Below are 18019 nucleotides of genomic sequence, written 5' to 3'. Positions count from 1 at the left end.
GTTACATCTATGGTAGCCAAAATCGTCTCAGGAGGAAGAGGTGTTGGTATGGTAGTCAGCCGTTCTAAGAAGTGGTTGGTGTCTTTAACATGTGAAGGCAATTCTCTGACAAAAGGTTGCAGGTGAGAATCTATATATGCCGAGATTCTTTCCGTGGCAGAATTGCAACTGGCAACTATAGGTCGGCCAGGGGGGGGGGGGAAAAAACGTTTTTGTGTATCTTAAATAAATAATAAATAATAAATAATAATAAATAATAATAAATAAATAAATAATAATAATTAATAATAAATAATAAATAATCTAAGATACACAAAAACGTTTTTCCACCCCCTGGCCGACCTATAGTTGCCAGTTGCAATTCTGCCACGGAAAGAATCTCGGCATATATAGATTCTCACCTGCAACCTTTTGTCAGAGAATTGCCTTCACATGTTAAAGACACCAACCACTTCTTAGAACGGCTGACTACCATACCAACACCTCTTCCTCCTGAGACGATTTTGGCTACCATAGATGTAACTTCCCTGTACACTAACATCCCCCTTACACATGGACTAGCGGCTATAGAATTTTTCCTGGACCAACGCCCCAAAAACACTAAGCCCTCAACTTCTTTCCTACTGAACATGGCTAAGTTCATTCTAGAAAAAAACAATTTTCAATTTGAAGGTAGAAACTATTTACAAACTAAAGGCACTGCCATGGGTACGAGGATGGCCCCATCCTACGCAAATCTGTTCATGGGGAAACTCGAAAAGTGTTTCCTACAATCACAAAAAATACAACCTTTGTGTTGGTTCCGGTTTATAGACGATATTTTTATCTTGTGGACCTCAGGCTCAGACTCCTTAAAACAGTTTATTGACAGCCTTAACAGTTTCAGTTCCCTTAAATTCACCAGCAACATCTCAACATCAACAATAGTTTTCCTGGACCTAGAAATAAATATTCAAGATGGACTCATACAAACCGGTGTACACTTCAAGCCTACCAACCATCTACAGTATTTACATTTTAACAGCAACCACCCAAAGAACACCAAAAGATCCATCCCGTTCAGTCAAGCCATCAGGGGCAAAAGGATCTGCAGCAACGATGATGAATTAAACAAGTTCAATAACAAAATATCTGACGCATTCATAAAAAGGGGTTACCCTAGAAAGCTGGTGGAGAACCAAATCCGCTTAGCGCAAGACCATCCACAACCAAATAATGAAAAACGAAATAGCAAAAACATTGCTCTTGTCACGGACTACCACCAAGGACTACATTCATTGAATGGCATTTTAAAAGAGGGCTTCAAAATCCTCAAGGCCTCCAACCACACCATCAATTTTTTGAAAGATCCACCAAACATTGTTTTTAGACAACCACCCAATCTCCGAAAAATACTAGTCCACCCAAAAGTTCCTGACCCGGCCAACAACAACCCAAACAACGTACGCCCTAATGGTTCATATCCCTGTGATAACAAGAGATGTAAAACATGTGAAATAAATCAACCCAGCCAAACATTTTCCAGTTCCACAACCAAAGAAAACTACAACATCCGAGGCTTCAACACTTGTGAAACGAAGAACATTATCTACCAACTACAATGTAACAAATGTGAGGCACAGTATGTAGGCCTATCCACCAATAGCCTCAGAACCAGGATGAATGGCCATAGACAAGATGTATCTACTGGATACAAAGACAAACCAGTTGTACAACATGCCCAGAGCCACAACAACCCTAGTTTCAATGACTGCTTTACAACCAAAATAGTCAAATCACTACCTCCTCAATGTAACCAGTCACAACTTAGAAGATGGGAACTGTCCTACCAATGGTTTACTAAGTCTAGACAACCCCCAAACCTAAACCTTAGATAATACCTTTCATCTAACCCACTCCACTTCAAAATCCAACCCAACTAGCAGGCTTACATATTTATTCATATATATATAGTGCATATAAGATAAACTGAAAATGTGTTTTTTGAATTCTACTATTGGCAACACTGACTCAACAACTCACTGGCCACCATTTTGGACATCTAAAAAACTCTCTCTTCCTTAGTTGAAAATGCTGTCAGTGACAGTGAAATATTCTAATGTTTTGTGTATATAGTGTAAAGTTATGTTTTGTGTTTCCTGTGCCAGTTTGGACTCTTCCCATTCAGGTAAGCCTGCTATCCTCTCAAAAAATCCTAAAAAATCTAGGCCCTTGTGCTCTATGCTACACCCTTGAATGAATATATAGTTTATTCCAAAAAGCATTGGCTACAAACAGTGATTATAAAATCAAATATACTTAACAGAGACTTATGACACTAAAAATAGTAAAATACATACAAGTTTTAATGAGCCAAAATATTCTACAATAAACAAATGGAACTAGCTAAAAGGTAGGCCTAAAATGTTCACTGAGTGAAGTTTTGTTTGCATAAGAATGTGTACATCTAGGCCTACAATGACTGTTCCATATTGCTTGAGTTATAAACATTAAGTCAATAGGCTATCACTGACATTAGCACTTTAAGAATTTAAATTGGAAATTTATTTTAAATTAATTGTTTGTTATGTCATTCCCTGGTGTTTTTATATTTTTTATTGTTTTTATCTATAAATATTCTATTTTACAATGTACCTTTTACTTAGAATAGTTACATACATTATATGCTTGTGACTTTGTCAATTGCACACATGTAAGACAATAAAAATCTTTGACTTTGATCCAAGATCTGAGGGCTAAAATTTATTACCCGACCCGATGTAAAAAGTCTGGCCTGCAGAACCCTAATGTTTTACCGTAATATATTCAAAATGAGTTTTGATGCCTTGTAAGAATATTTTTTTTAACAATACTTGTATTGCAAGAATGTCTTTTAGAACAATAATAGAATACAGTAAACCTTCAATAGTTCGACACTCGATAATTCGACACTCCTAGTTTGACACAGGCTGAGCTATTTTGTCAAGTGACAAGTGATATATTTAAAAGTTACTATTGTGATGTATGCTGACTTGAATAATAATTTGTCATTTATTGTTGACTTGAGACTTAACTAATGGACAGTGAAATTGTTAAGCTTTAAATATGGGTGATTTCTATATAACACTTTTTACTTACTTTCCTGTATATTGAACCCCATTTACTTTCGATAGTTCGACATCCCTTAAGTCCACAAACTGTCGAACTATCAAGGATCTACTGTATTTGTATGGTGCTTATTCAAGGAAGGGACATTGAATGACATACCTCGGCAGGCAGTGCAAAGTTGAATGATTGTTGGAATGGCCATGACCCTGAGGAAAGCACTTGAATGCTGAAGTCTATATCCAGCGGCTCGGCAGAGTTGCTAAGATGTTTTCTGAAGTGTTCATTGAGATCCTTAGACACTCCAATATCCTTAAAACAGAGACAGTAATTGATATTTATCAAAATTACCAAACTTATAGCATTTGAAACAGTGACTATAATGAACAAGATATAAAATAGAGATTAAAAAAAAAAAGTTCATGCTCTACCTGATTACTTACTGATTTTGGAAAAACCCCCAAAACCATCAATTAAAACTATAAATGCAAAACTAGTGAAACAATTTTATTTCTAAGCAAACAGCCATTGTCTTGTATAGCCTTACCGATTGTTAGGAGGGCTACAACAGTTAAAAGTTAGGTAGATGAGATTCATCAGGGTGTATACTGTATACTATTTTGAAAGCGATATTCCAGGGGTTTTCTTGGATTTTAAGTTTTTCAAGGTTCCCGCGAGAACCTACAGCTAAAGTTTGTTCTTATATCACGTTTGTATATTTCTAATTGTTTCAAAGTGAGCTATCATTTTCATTACCATCGTCACCTAAGGTCACGAAAACACCATCTGCTCCTGTGATAGCGTCAAAATCCTGAATATATCCATAGTTCACAGAAAGAAACATTATCATCAGCAGCATAACCCTGAAATCTCACCTAAGGTTAGGTTATCATCGTCATCCGCGATCGGGGCAAAATCCTGAATACATCCCGCGGTCGTGTGGTCATCATCATTGTCTATTCCGGCCACGGAAACATTATTATCATCATACGCCACAACAGAAAGCCACGAATATATCCCGCGGTTTTTATACATTGTCTTTTCCTCCCGCGGAGAAGGAAATGTCATCAGAGTCTTGCACAATAGCAGCAAAATCCTGGACAACTACCACGGTTTGCAGACATTATCGTCGTCTCCCACGGTCACAGAAATGTCATCCTTCCAAAAAGCATAACAGACAAGGCATCAAGTAACAAAATTAAAAATTTAATTAAAGCAGTACCTCATCGATTCGATGAGGTATAGGAAGTAATAATGTTAATTTTTAGATTGTTAATTCTAAGATTCTTTTGTTTATAATTTTTCAACATTAGTATTTGACACTATTTATGTATTCATTCAACGCAACAAATAAAGATTCTTTGAATTTAATTGAATTAAATATTAGTCTTCCACGATTTCGTGAAAATCCTGGACACCTTGAGTGAATTTATCGATTGCGAGATTTTTGCAGACGTGTTTTACAATTAATTGGGATTTTAAAAGCTCGCCTGGAGCTCGATTTCCAACTTTGTGCTCAAACTCTAAAACCTGAGAGCCAAGTTTGGCTTGGCTCAACAATCGAGCCGCTCGCTCGCACACCTCTACTGTAGTAATTAATGGCAAAGATGAAAATCCCGGAAAGGCTCCAGCAGTTTTTTCTAGGTCCCTTCAAATTAGTAGTGTGCGGATATCTGAAAAGTCGGGTCCGATTCGGTTAGCTTCGGAAAGCCGTATTCGAACCGAACACAAATTTGATATCTGACTTTATCAAATTTAAAAAATCTTTATTTGTTTGTAGCACAGAATACATACATAAATAGTGTCAACTACAGGTGTACAATAATAATAATAATAGATAGACAATTTATTTCCACGTTTTGGACTAAAAACCAAATCTTCATTCTTTCTTTTTTACTGTTTTACTGTTGCCTGACCTAAAATATTTGTCAGCTCGAAGAAGAATATATCAGCTGTTTTGCTTTACGGTTCGATTCATCTGGAATGAACAGACATAAAGCAGAAAGAACTACCGAGGTCAAATGAAACTCAACTCATGCCCAAAACAATAGAAGGGTGGGATGGGAGGGGTTGGGCAATGATCTCGAAAGGAGTGCTGGCCACAGTGAGTCGAGTATGGTGGTGGGAAGGGGTGGGTGTGACCTTGAAGCTACTTTAGACTTGCACCACTTCCCCAAAGCCTGCTTTATGGGAGGGGGGTTCCAATTGCAGGAAACTGACACAAAGTTGTTTTTTGGGGAATTCCTTGCCTGGTTAACTTTTGAGCCTCTTTTTCCACGTAGAAACGTTGATTTATTAAAAATATAATTTAAATTAACCACTGTTACTTTGTTATTTAGCATTGATTGTATATCAAATGCTAGGGACCAGGAGAAATATTCTAATTTGAATTAATGCTGTGATTTGCATTTTTACATCAAAATACAATGGCCTATTGCGCAATCATGATATTTTAGGGTCATTGTCCTTTATTACGCATCCTGCTGTAGTGCTGTTAGTAGAAGGACGTCAATAATTACGAATTGATGTTCCCGTGGTTGAACACAATTAGTTTGTAAGCCTATAAAATATTATATAACTCATAAGAAGTATAAAGATAACAACAAAAAAAACTTCATTATTCTTTCTCTTTGATCTTCTATTCTGCCTTGGGATTCCCTTCAACCACACATTCAACAAGTTGCCATGGTTACTTACCACCCCATTAGTGACTACTAAGTATTATGTCATTATCACCAGAGCTTTTGTGTTGTGACAGCGCATAGCAGGATCAGTTGCTAGCGCAAGCGTGACTTGACCTTTGGCTGCTTTAATTTAAAATAAACTCAAATAAACTGTGATGTTTCAAAAACAATAATTTGGGAGCCTACTGCATATCAATAACGGATTGAAATAGTTGAACAAACAATCTATAAACAAACTAGGATTACAATTTCAATACAATTTTTAAAAATATCTTGGTACTTTCTTGGGATAATGAGGTGTAAGTAATCATTTATTTATACTAAAGTAATAAATAAATAAACTAATGATGTGATAGTAGTGTAATTGTTGGTTCATCAAGGTTCTACTGAATTATGTTTTGTGGTAAATTTTAAGTGTACAATGAAATTTAGGTATTCAGTAAATGTGTGATATACACCTTTTACAGAGTTATGGCAACATCTGATCGTGAGCTAGGGCCTAGCCCAGCTTAGTGCATCCAGTAACGTTTTCGACACTTGATAAACCTGCAGGATGCCATTTTACGCTAGTGATCTGTCTCAAAAATGTGAGGAAATATAGTGTAAGAAATATAAACCGACATCTTGAGATGGAACACCTCACGTCTTCACGTCTTATGAGAACGAGAACAACATAACCTCAAGTAAACAAGCCCGAGCTTTTGACATCATTGTCTGCTGAGCTTAAGTGTTGTGTGAAGATCTTGGCTGCTAAGTGTACTAATGTATTCAAGCAACCAACTTTTCAAAATAGATGTTGTTAGTTGTGTTTTTCAAGAGAAAAACAATTGTGGAACGTGGCTAATTCGAACTTCAATAATTCAAAATAGTCAGGGTTGCTATATATTTGTAGTAGGGATGGTCAAGTCTCGAAATTTCGGGAAATTTTAAATCTCGTTACACGAGACGAGATTTCTTTTTGGCCGAGATTTTTATCGAGACGAGAATAAAAAAAAAAAAAAAAAAAAATTAAAAACGCCTGCAGAAAGTCAATGCAATACCCGCAATACAGGAGCGTGTTGTAGTTGCGTTTCCTTTGCGAAGGCGTTCTTATTTAATTAATTCTTTAAATGTAAATATTACTTTTATCATTTTAATAATATTACTTTAATAACATTTGAGAAGTTTTGTTAAGTGTAAGCAGTGTGAGGAATGTGTTATTACTATAAAAAGTCAAAACAAGTAACTATTTTATAAAAATTAAAATTGCTTTTATTTTATGATTTATTATTAAGTTGAACTCTATCCTAACTGAAAAAAAAAATGTTATGCTGATGTTTTTTAATAAAAGATCGTAAATATTCTTGCCTATTATCATTATTTTTGTATTTAAACAGTCATTTAACAATGTTACAAAATCAGGTAAAAATTTTGAACGTGCATTTCCCGTTGTGTATGAGAAGGGAAATCCCATCTCGATCTCGTCTCGAAATTTTATGAGAGATAAAAAATCTCGTCTCGTCTCGTCTTGAACTAAAAATCCAATCTTGTCCATACCTAATTTGTAGGTAACTTATCAACCAACACCAAATCATCCGAATCCAAACCTGACAATATCCGATCCGATTCGAACCGAGGCTTAACTATACGACCTGAAATCGATCCGAAATGAAATTTCTCTTATACCACATCTCTACTTCAAATTCAAGGTTTTTCCTGGTTGATATACTTATTTATATTATGATATATTTATTTCAAGTTTTAACCCTGACTTAATACTAAAAACTTTTGAGATAAAAACTGAGATGAATATAATCATAATATAATGTAATAATAATAATAATAATAATAATAATAAATAATAATATAAATAAAATAAATATAAATAAAATATATAAAATAAAATAAATTATAATAATAATAAAATCATAATATAATTGATTACAAAATATCAGACTATCAAGAGATCTTCTGTAATGTCAAACTCACATAAGACGAATATAGAATTTGAAATGGTTCTACTAATCTTTACCTGAAACATGCGCTGGAGCTTAGAAGTGTACTCAAAACCACAAGCTTGTTTTAGTTTGGAGATCATAGAAGCTTCTGCATCATCGCTTGCAGACATGTGCTGAACCAACCGCTTAGCCAACATCTTGGAGTAGAACTTTTGGAATACATCTTTGTCCTCTATATATTTGAAAACAACCATCTGGAAAAAGATGGAAAGGTTATAAAATGCACTGTTTATTTCTTGTCTATGCCATTTTTGTGGCTTTTTCCATAGAAGGGATTGTTGAGTACCCAAACGCTTTTAGATAAAGTGGTCCATAGGTTTTGTGGAAGTTTCGGGAATCCATTCCGTTCCTCCTGCACCAAAATCAGAGATGCTAACCACTAGGCTAGCAACAAACCACTTATAACAAGTATATCGAGCCAGATTTGTCTAAGCCACCACAGCTGCTACACTACTAATCAAAAAACTGCTTGTACTATGTTGCTTTAATAATAGTACTCATACTTAACAAAGTATGATAGTAACAAGTGTGATCAAATCCCATTTTCTCGAGGTGAAAAAATAAAATAACGTATCAGAGGGTTCAAGGCAGCAATAATTATAGAACTAAATAAGACCCAGAAGCGCTTTGATACAAAAGCCACAATAGTAAAGCTTGTTCTCAGGTCTTTTAGGATAACTCTTAAACTATATAACATTGTATACCTGAGTTATTGAACCATAGTGTGTATCTATATATATAGTGCTCAATTTGTGGGGGAACGCAGCGGAACGGAGTTCCCGTGCCTCACTGTTGGGAAGATAAAAATAGTAGTTGAAATAGGTACAAATTGTATTAAATAGGTAACAGTTCCGACACCTCATTTTTTACAAATCAAGCACTGTGTATATATTAGGGGTCTGCGGTACAGAAAATTTAAGGTCGGTACGGTTCAATATTTTGTACCTCGGTTCTCGGTACAAAATCGGGACGGTACGCGGCTACCCGTATTTTTGCGGTTTTCTTCTCAGAACTGTATTCAAACCATTATTTTTAACTTTAATACATTGACATTACTATGAAAATGGATAGTATCCTACAATGATGGTTTTCTTACAACAATTACTGTACCACACATTATTAAAACAAAACCTTTTACTGCTACAAGGATTGTGTCAAGAAAAATCACAGTTAAGATAAAGGCTTCACCTATGGTAAATTATTTCTAACCAACACAATGTCTAGTTGTTTTTTAAATGTTTAAAAACATATAAAAGCATTCAGTATGAAGACAGTGTAGTTGCCAGCTGTTCACAGCAGACGACAATGAAAAACTGGAGGTTATGATGAAGTAATGGCAAAGAGAATCTTTTTTTATCAGCTTCAAAACTAATTATAAGATTTCTGAAGATAAAATTTGGATTATCACAGAGTAAGATTATTTTCTTTTCATTTACAAAGTTAACATCCATACATATCAATCATTAGTTTATCTCAGACTCAATCCAATTTTCTTAGTATATTTTAAAGCTCTTCCAAAGAATCAAAAGACCCAGGCCTAGACCTAATTATTTAGGAGGGCCTATATATAAATTGATTAGGTTACAATGAGGGTAGCAAAATCACTATCTAGTTCATAAGATTTAGATCGCATAAAGTATTTTCAACACAATAAAAAATACAGGAAACTACAAAACATTTAAGCCTTAAACAGCCACATCTAACAATATAAGACAAGATACAGAACATGCAATGACATAATTTGAGACCGAGTAGGCTTGCATAACAAAAAAAAAAAAAAAAAAATGCAAACAACAACAAATATGCTTGTGGTTTCGTAAATAGAAAGATAAAATATCTATAACAAATATTTTAACTTATAAAATAAGATTGTAGATGAGTTACAAGTTTAATATGTAGCCATAAACAGTTTTATGGCAGTAGGCAATGGCCAGCGGCAAATTGAATATTCACGAAAATACTGACTGAGTTAGATATAACATTTAACAGTCATCATAAAACTATTATTTTTATGATAAAATAGAATTGGGGAAAGTCGGAAAGAAATAAAAGTGATAAAACTCAACAGTTCTTGGAAGTACTTGAATACAACAATTATTGTCTTTGGGACTGCTAATGGGTTTTTTATTGCATCATCACCCTAGTAATAAATTATGAAGATCGTAAACAAACATCTGATAAGACTTTTATGTGCTCCGAGAACCAACTGAGAACCAACTGTCGTTGACTACGATAGTAAACTGAAAGTAATTTAATATTATAATAGGCTGTACCGTGTAAAATGCTGTACCGGTAATTAAGCTTGTACCTAAGCTTGTACCGTACCGTCTTTTTCGGTGCACCTTTTTCGGTGCACCGCAGACCCCTAGTATATATGTATATATAATTAAGTTTTGACATAAATTTTTTTATCAACATTTCTCTAGCAAAAAATAACTTTGGGGAATGAATGCAAGGTGATTCAATGCTCTACAACATCAACATTTGTTACTACTAATACTGATTTGTCTAATAATTAGGGATGGTCAAGTCTCGAAATTTCGGGAAATTTTCGGGAAATTTTAAATCTCGTTACACGAGACGAGATTTCTTTTTGCCCGAGATTTTTATCGAGACGAGAATTAAAAAAAAAAAAAATTTAAAACGCCTGCAGAAAGTCAATGCAATACCCGCAATACAGGAGCGTGTTGTAGTTGCGTTTCCTTTGCGAAGGCGTTCTTATTTAATTAATTCTTCAAATGTAAATATTACTTTAATTATTTTAATAACATTTGAGAAGTTTTTTTAAGTGTTAGCAGTGTGAGGAATGTTTTATTACTATAAAAAAAGTCAAAACAAGTAACTATTTTATAAAAATTAATATTTTATTTTATGATTTATTTTATTATGCTGATGTTTTTTAATAAAAGATTGTAAATATTCTTGCCTATTATCATTATTTTTGTATTTAAACAGTCATCTAACAATGTTACAAAATCAGGTAACAATTCCGAACGTGCATTTCTCGTTGTGTATGAGAAGGGAAATCCCGTCTCGATCTCGTCTCGAAATTTTATGAGAAATAAAAAATCTCGTCTCGTCTCGTCTCGAAACTTAAAATCCAATCTCGTCCATCCCTACTAATAATAATAAACATAATGTCCACAGCAAGGTGCTCCTGGATAACAAGAGACGATCATTTACACATGGAACCATGGATCACTTACCACATGAATCATTTATCCATATCAATTTAAAACCCCCAAAAAATCACATGTTTTAACTCAAATCATACTTACTACTTGATTGAGAGTATCTTCCAGCTCAGCTTCCTCAGGATTTTTACTGGACTTCTTCAGAAGTAAGTCGCAGAACTTGGCAAGAAGCTCAGGTGATTTGGAGCTAGAACTAGCCACCTTAGTGACTGCATTGCTGTTGATAAAGCGGCCACAGGCTTTGTCCAACGCGGCGACAAACCCACTGTCGTTGTTGAATGCTGTCAGCACTAAAGCGTTGTACTTCTTATGTACTTCCAAGATAGTGCTCACATACACCTTCGGATCCTGAAATAGTCAATATTACAGTACGGTAATAGTACAAAAGAGGCGTTTTTTTTTATCTATTCTAAGTACAGTAGACTACTTTGTTTGGACATTGGGTGATTAAATAAGTATCACTTAATGTTTTCGGATGATTCAGACCGTGCTGTAGAAAGAATAGCAGAAAACAATGTTATCAAGTTTTGGTATCCACAAATTTGGTGCAGTTTGCATATATCATAATTAGGAGTGTGCGATGCATCGAAATTCCGATTTGATTTGATACATCAAATCGCAATTTGATTCAGTGGTGGTCAAGAACGATTCAATTCATAAGGGAGTCAGTATCTATATACGAAAAACGCCTGCAGAAAGTCAATGCAATACCCGCAATACAGGAGCGTGTTGATGTTGCGTTTCCTTTACAAGGCGTTCTTATGTAATTAATTCTTTGCATTTAAATATTGCTTTTTTTTGTTTTGATATTGTAAATATTGAGAGGTTTTCTTTGTTTGTCTTGATGTAAGCAGTGTGAGACATGCTTTATTACCATAAACATAGCCAAAACTAGATAGGCAACTCCAAAATCAATTAAAAAAAAAAACAAGTCTGAAAAATGTTTACTTGATGTTGATACTTAACTAGTTATTGATGTTTTAGACCAATAAATTTGGTATTTTTTTAGGTCTGCTTCTATCATATCATTTTATCAATGTAAACCAATTGAAAGTTCCAGTATAAATCTTACAAATGTTTTTATTTGTTTACACCAAAACATACCTTTATTTGTAAAATCAATATTATAAAATAGGTAACATGCTTACCAATATGATTCTGCAAGTAAAAATTATAAAATAGGCAAAGCAGCTCACTGACATTCCCAGCAATACAGGTTCTCCTAATATATGATTGAAAATAAATATTTGTTCACCTAAAATGCATATGTCATGTATGTATAGGCCTAATACCACATCAACAAAAATTTGCATTACACAAATGTTGTAAATTTTAATTATTGCTAATCCACTCAATTGACAATTATGAATAGAAAAATACCGGATTGCTTCAAATTAAGTTGCATCGAATTGAATCAAAAATCTTTTTAATCAAATCGTTGCTTTGAATAAAAAATTTTTTGCTGCTTCGCACACCCCTAACCTTTTTGGTGGTGTTCAAACCCCTCCTCATATGGAAAAAGAAAGATTCGTGTTTTCTTTATGTGATCAGATATTTGATCTATGGAAGGTATCTCAACAATTAATTGTATCAAGTACGGCAGTTGAAAAGTTGACCATGTTTTGAACGACTTTTAAAGATTGAATTATGGACACACAGTGATACTTGATACAGCTATGTTCTTACCAATCATTACTTGCAAGAAAAGCTAACAACATAATGTTGTGTGAATTGATTGTCTAAACTGTCTGGCTGTTGGTTCAAAGTGACCATGGCACCCTGGTCAATGTTTGTGATCAATTCAATGCTTTAATATGGAAAAGTGAAGCCAAGGGGTTGTGTAAAAAGGAAAAAAAAATGGTAGGGGGAAAGTACCTTAAACCGTTTTGGGTAGCGGCTCGAATCCCTAAACAAATAAAGTAAATACATCAGTGCTTTCGAAATCATCCTGTGTTGCACATTCAGTTTCAAAAGAATTTGTATTATTATGAAATGAAAAATAATATAGGCCTACATTGGTTTAACAAGTATGGTGGAGGAAACTAACAATCTACAGATGATTTAATTTTGTTTCACAACAATCACCATGCTTAAGCTAAATTAGATCTGTCTCACTGCTTTATTCTAAAGAATTAATTCTACTATGCAATTCTTGTACAGATCAGGTTAAACATAGAATATATTTAATGTTTTCCCAATCTCATTGTTAGTGAAACTCAGCTAAATAGGTAATATAAACAATCTTTACTTACATTAGCAGCTGATTCGCCACATTTTTCAATGGCAGCGAGACCTTGACTGGATATATGAAGCTCTAACAGATTCCGCAGCTCTCCTAGGCCATCAGTGATGCGGGCAACTAGGGAGTACATTCGACCCAAATCTTCGTTTTTGTCTTTATCCAACAAATGCTGAAACTCGGAGTGAAACATCTCCAAGTGTTTCTCGATCAGAACTTGCTCACATTTTTTTGCAAGCTTTTCAGCAGTTTTCTCATGTAGATAAACTTGAACTCGCTTTTGTTCATCAAATAGCCTCTGTTCTGCCTAGATTGCAACAAAGGAAATAACAATCCATGTAAGAGTTACCAACCAAACAATAAATATAACATTTTTTTGTAAAACAGACACATGGGGTTTGCGTTCTTATATCTTATTCTTTAAACCCTAAACCACTTAAAAATGGTGCAATCCATGCAGAGATACACAATATATACTGTACAAATATTTTAAATGCTGTCCTTTTGATATCAGTTTATTTCTTTAAGGACAAAACAAAGTGACAAAATTTGCCAACATCTAAAATCAGAATATGAGACTACTAAATATAACTTATAAAATAGTCAGATATACTAAATGTGAATATAACTTATAAAACAGTCAGATATATGCAAGTATCGTCAGATTGATTATTAATTAGAATACATGGGAAAATTATGGACTGTATGGTACGTATATAATGCTTGATATTTGTTTTATGGCATAAGATCAACTGAATACTATGCAATGATGTTTAGTATAAACTTTACAACTAACTGCCAACCAGTTTAAGTTTTTCATAAGTTAGTACTTTTACTTATTATCACTGAATTGTACAAAAAGTTGAGTGGAGAAGTTTTATTCTGAACTAAAAAGAAACTAAATATAATTTGACAAAGTTCTCCAAACTATTGACTTAAATAAGTATCCTAATAGATAACATTAAAACTTTTTATAGTGTATTTAAACAAATAATTGGTCCCATTTTGGCCAATATGAAAAATAAAACCTTCTAACTTAAAAAACAAAAGCAAAAGTCAAGATAAGTTGTTTAATCTACCTTTTTCATGTACTCAGTGACGGGATTTTGGCATAGGAACTCTGTACTTTCTCTAGTGTAAAATCGTTCTGTGTCCTCCAGGAACACTTGCTCAAAGGAATTCTCATAAACAGAAAGGTTTGGACCTTTTGCAGAGGGCTCTTCTTCATTCAAACCTTTAAAGTCAAATATAGGCATTAGGCAATAGGTATAGGTTAATTAAGAAGGGTTAAGGTAAGTAAATACTGCCAAGTATAAAAATTACAAGCATCTTGACATGTTTTTAAATGTTTTAAAAATATTTTATAAAAATTAACAACTAATAAGATAAATTTACACATCAATTAGATAACATCGATTTTTAAGAAGGAAAAAAAACTCTGGTTCTGTTAAATTACCGTATCACAATGAAATGAAATGAAAAATTATTTATTTACCCAGGCAAAGTTAACACAATAATTATTGGAGTAACTCATCAGAATTGAGATGGCAACCACCAACAACTACAAAAGTTATTGTTTTAGCTTAAATCAGAAAACCCTAATTTATTCAAAGTAAATACAATATAGTTGAGTTAGAACTCTTTGTTATTCACTACCTAATTTTAAAACTTGGTAGAAGAAAACTTGATTTATGCTGCACCATAAAATTATTGAAAAACATATTCCCTAGAAAACTAGTTGTAATTTTGAAAAAAAAAAATACTTTACACAAACTAATTTCATTTTGATTATGTTTATATGAAGTTAAATAAAATGTATAATAGAGGAAGAAAATAAAATCTACTATAGCCTCAGAACTGTATTATATTTTATAGGGATGGACGAGATTGGATTTTTAGTTCGAGACAAGACGAGACGAGATTTTTTATTTCTCATAAAATTTTGAGACGAGATCGAGACGGGATTTCCCTTCTCATACACAAAGGGAAATGCACGTTCGGAATTTTTACCTGATTTTGTAACATTGTTAGATGACTGTTTAAATACAAAAATAATGATAATAGGCAAGAATATTTACAATCTTTTATTAAAAAACATCAGCATAACATTTTTTTATTAATCACGCCTAAATTATTAAAAATGCCTACGATTAGGAAACATAGTGATATCAGTTAGGATAGAGTTCAACTTATCCTAAAATAAAATAAATCATAAAATAAAATATTAATTTGTATAAAATAGTTACTTGTTTTGACTTTTTTATAGTAATAAAACATTCCTCACACTGCTAACATTTAACAAAACTTCTCAAATGTTATTAAAATAATTAAAGTAATATTTACATTTGAAGAATTAATTAAATAAGAACGCCTTCGCAAAGGAAACGCAACTACAACACGCTCCTGTATTGCGGGTATTGCATTGACTTTCTGCAGGCGTTTTTAATTTTTTTTTTTTTTTTTTTTTTTTTTTTTAATTCTCGTCTTGATAAAAATCTCGGCCAAAAAGAAATCTCGTCTCGTGTAACGAGATTTAAAATTTCCCGAAAATTTCCCGAAATTTCGAGACTTGACCATCCCTAATATTTTACTAATGTAGGTTGTTTACTCAATCTCAACAGTTCCTTAGTGTAATTATTCACCACATTATGATTATTCAGCAGGATCTTGCTGCATATCTCTTGAGATAAGCTAAAACGGCTAACATCTACTAACAATAAAAACAAACTACACTAAATAGTGGCGAAATTATCGATAAAAACCAATAGCAAAAGCATATCATTTGAATAATATATTAAATTATTAGTATTCGTACAGTTATTAAGTATTGATATTTAGGATGTTGATTCTCAATACCACCGATACTTGGGGATGTTTGTATTGGTATTGAGAATCGACTGTTAAAAGTCGATTCCGATACCGATACCCATCAGCAATAAAAAATTACCGCTATTGCCATGATCGCGCAAGACGACGATGACGTTAAAGTTTCTGTGACCGACTGTGGAAGATGGCAATGACATTTCCGTAACTGCTAGAGTTGATGATGTCTACATGACCATGGGACATGTTTATGATTTTGCTGTGATTGCGCATGATGACGATGACGTTTCTATGAGCGCTGGAGTCAACGATGAAGTCTACACAGCCGCAGGTGATTATCAGAATTTTGTGCGACCATGGAAGACGATTATTATGTCTACATGGCTGAAAAATGTTAATGAATTTGTAGGGGTCTGCGGGTCAGACTTTTTTGGTTCGGGTCGGGTCGGGTCGGGCCGATAATTTTGGTCCTCGGGTTTCGGGCCAAAATCGGGTCGGGCCTAAAATTATTAATTACCGGATTTTTTATATTTTTTTAACTCCTATCTGTGTTTTTAATATTACTTGAAAATAACATATGGGAAAAAATGTATTTATGTATATTATTTCATGTTCATAACTTATTTACAGCTTAGAAGTTGCCTCAACTGCAAGAAAGAAGAAAATAATTTTTTATATCAAGCCATTCTTTCCCATTTTCATAACTGTTGAAATATCTAAACAGCTATATTACAACAAGTTTGTAATGGAACTTAATATAAAAGGATCATAAACAAATCAATTAACCTTATCACAAGTTTAGGGCCTGTGGACTGGCTTCAAGACTGCAAGCAAGAAGAAAATAAAAATTCTATGTTTCCACCATGCAATATGAATCATTCATTCCCTGCCTCCTAACCTCCTAAGTACAAAAACCTCACACTTACAATAGCATTATTAGTTACATCATCATAAATAAAGAATTATCTATTATTGACATTAGTAGGCCTACAGCTTTACATAGGAATTATTTTTTATAGGGCCTAAAATAGTAATAGACTAAGCAACATGACAAGTGGAGAACTCATTGAAGAAAAGATATTGTGTAAACTAATTTACTATAAAACTCTAAAACAGTAAAAATAGCACACATACATTGTTTATGGTATAGTTATAGTAAAGACTGTAAAAATTGCATATCATGTCATAGGTACACAGTTATAGATACACAGTTATAGGCACAGTTATAGGTATTGCAAGAGATCCTAAAACAACTGATTTTAGCTAATAAATGAAAAGAATTAAAAATCCATAAACTCAAGTCAAACAATATCACAATTATTAGGTACCCAAAAAGGAACTCTTAATATATAGAAAATTATATTAAATCAAGAGAAAAGAAAGTTAAATGCTAATTTGGCAACATAAGCAGACAGCAGAGACATTATAGTGCCCTAATTAGCAACACAACTCAATGTTTTTATACTGTAAGTCAATGTTTTTGAAACCGTAGGGTCTTTTTCTCGGAAGGAAGGGTAGTAGAATGTAAACAAAAAACCATGAATCACTCTCACAGCCGGGCCCGGGGACACTCAAGGTTACAGACCCTCCCCCTCCCCTCCCCTCCCCTCTTACACAACCCGAGCCAGGCCCGGGGACACTCAAGGTCATAGACCCTCCCCCTCCCCCGCCCCTATTACACCACCTGGTTGTTCCAATTGCTGACAAAATGCAAGTAACGAAACAAGGAAGTAGAGACAAAAAGATATATTTTCTTTATTCAAAAATATAAAACTGTTACAGATAATTTATAAAGAAATTAATTCATGGTAGTTTGTGTCTTGTAAATATTGTATTGCATCTTAGAAATATCTTTTTTGAAACTCTATCTAACCTAAGAAAAAAATAATTTTACTGATGAAAACTTTCATAAAATAAAATTATAAAATATTTAGGCCTAACCTCTTTGTAGACTTGCTGATACTTGATACTTAAAAAAAAGGAAATAGTGACCATACA

General features: G+C 33.5%; 1 protein-coding gene across 1 annotated transcript in view; it reads right to left on the bottom strand.

Moving 5' to 3' along the window:
* The window catches only part of LOC128997816 (cullin-1-like), a 58948-nt gene that overhangs the window by 21582 nt on the left and 19347 nt on the right, over positions 1-18019 (bottom strand). The window contains exons 6-10 of the mRNA XM_054423553.1: positions 14278-14432; positions 13212-13505; positions 11044-11307; positions 7780-7959; positions 3247-3396 (exon numbers count right to left, since the gene is read on the bottom strand). Coding sequence (XP_054279528.1) covers positions 3247-3396; positions 7780-7959; positions 11044-11307; positions 13212-13505; positions 14278-14432 — 1043 coding nt within the window. The remainder of the gene's footprint in view (positions 1-3246; positions 3397-7779; positions 7960-11043; positions 11308-13211; positions 13506-14277; positions 14433-18019) is intronic.

The sequence above is a fragment of the Macrosteles quadrilineatus genome, unplaced genomic scaffold, assembly GCF_028750875.1.
Source record: "Macrosteles quadrilineatus isolate MER2022 unplaced genomic scaffold, UCM_ALF_1.0 Scaffold_7__1_contigs__length_78375512, whole genome shotgun sequence".
NCBI classification, from domain to species: domain Eukaryota; kingdom Metazoa; phylum Arthropoda; class Insecta; order Hemiptera; family Cicadellidae; genus Macrosteles; species Macrosteles quadrilineatus.
This window is presented reverse-complemented; position numbering and strand designations above follow the sequence as displayed.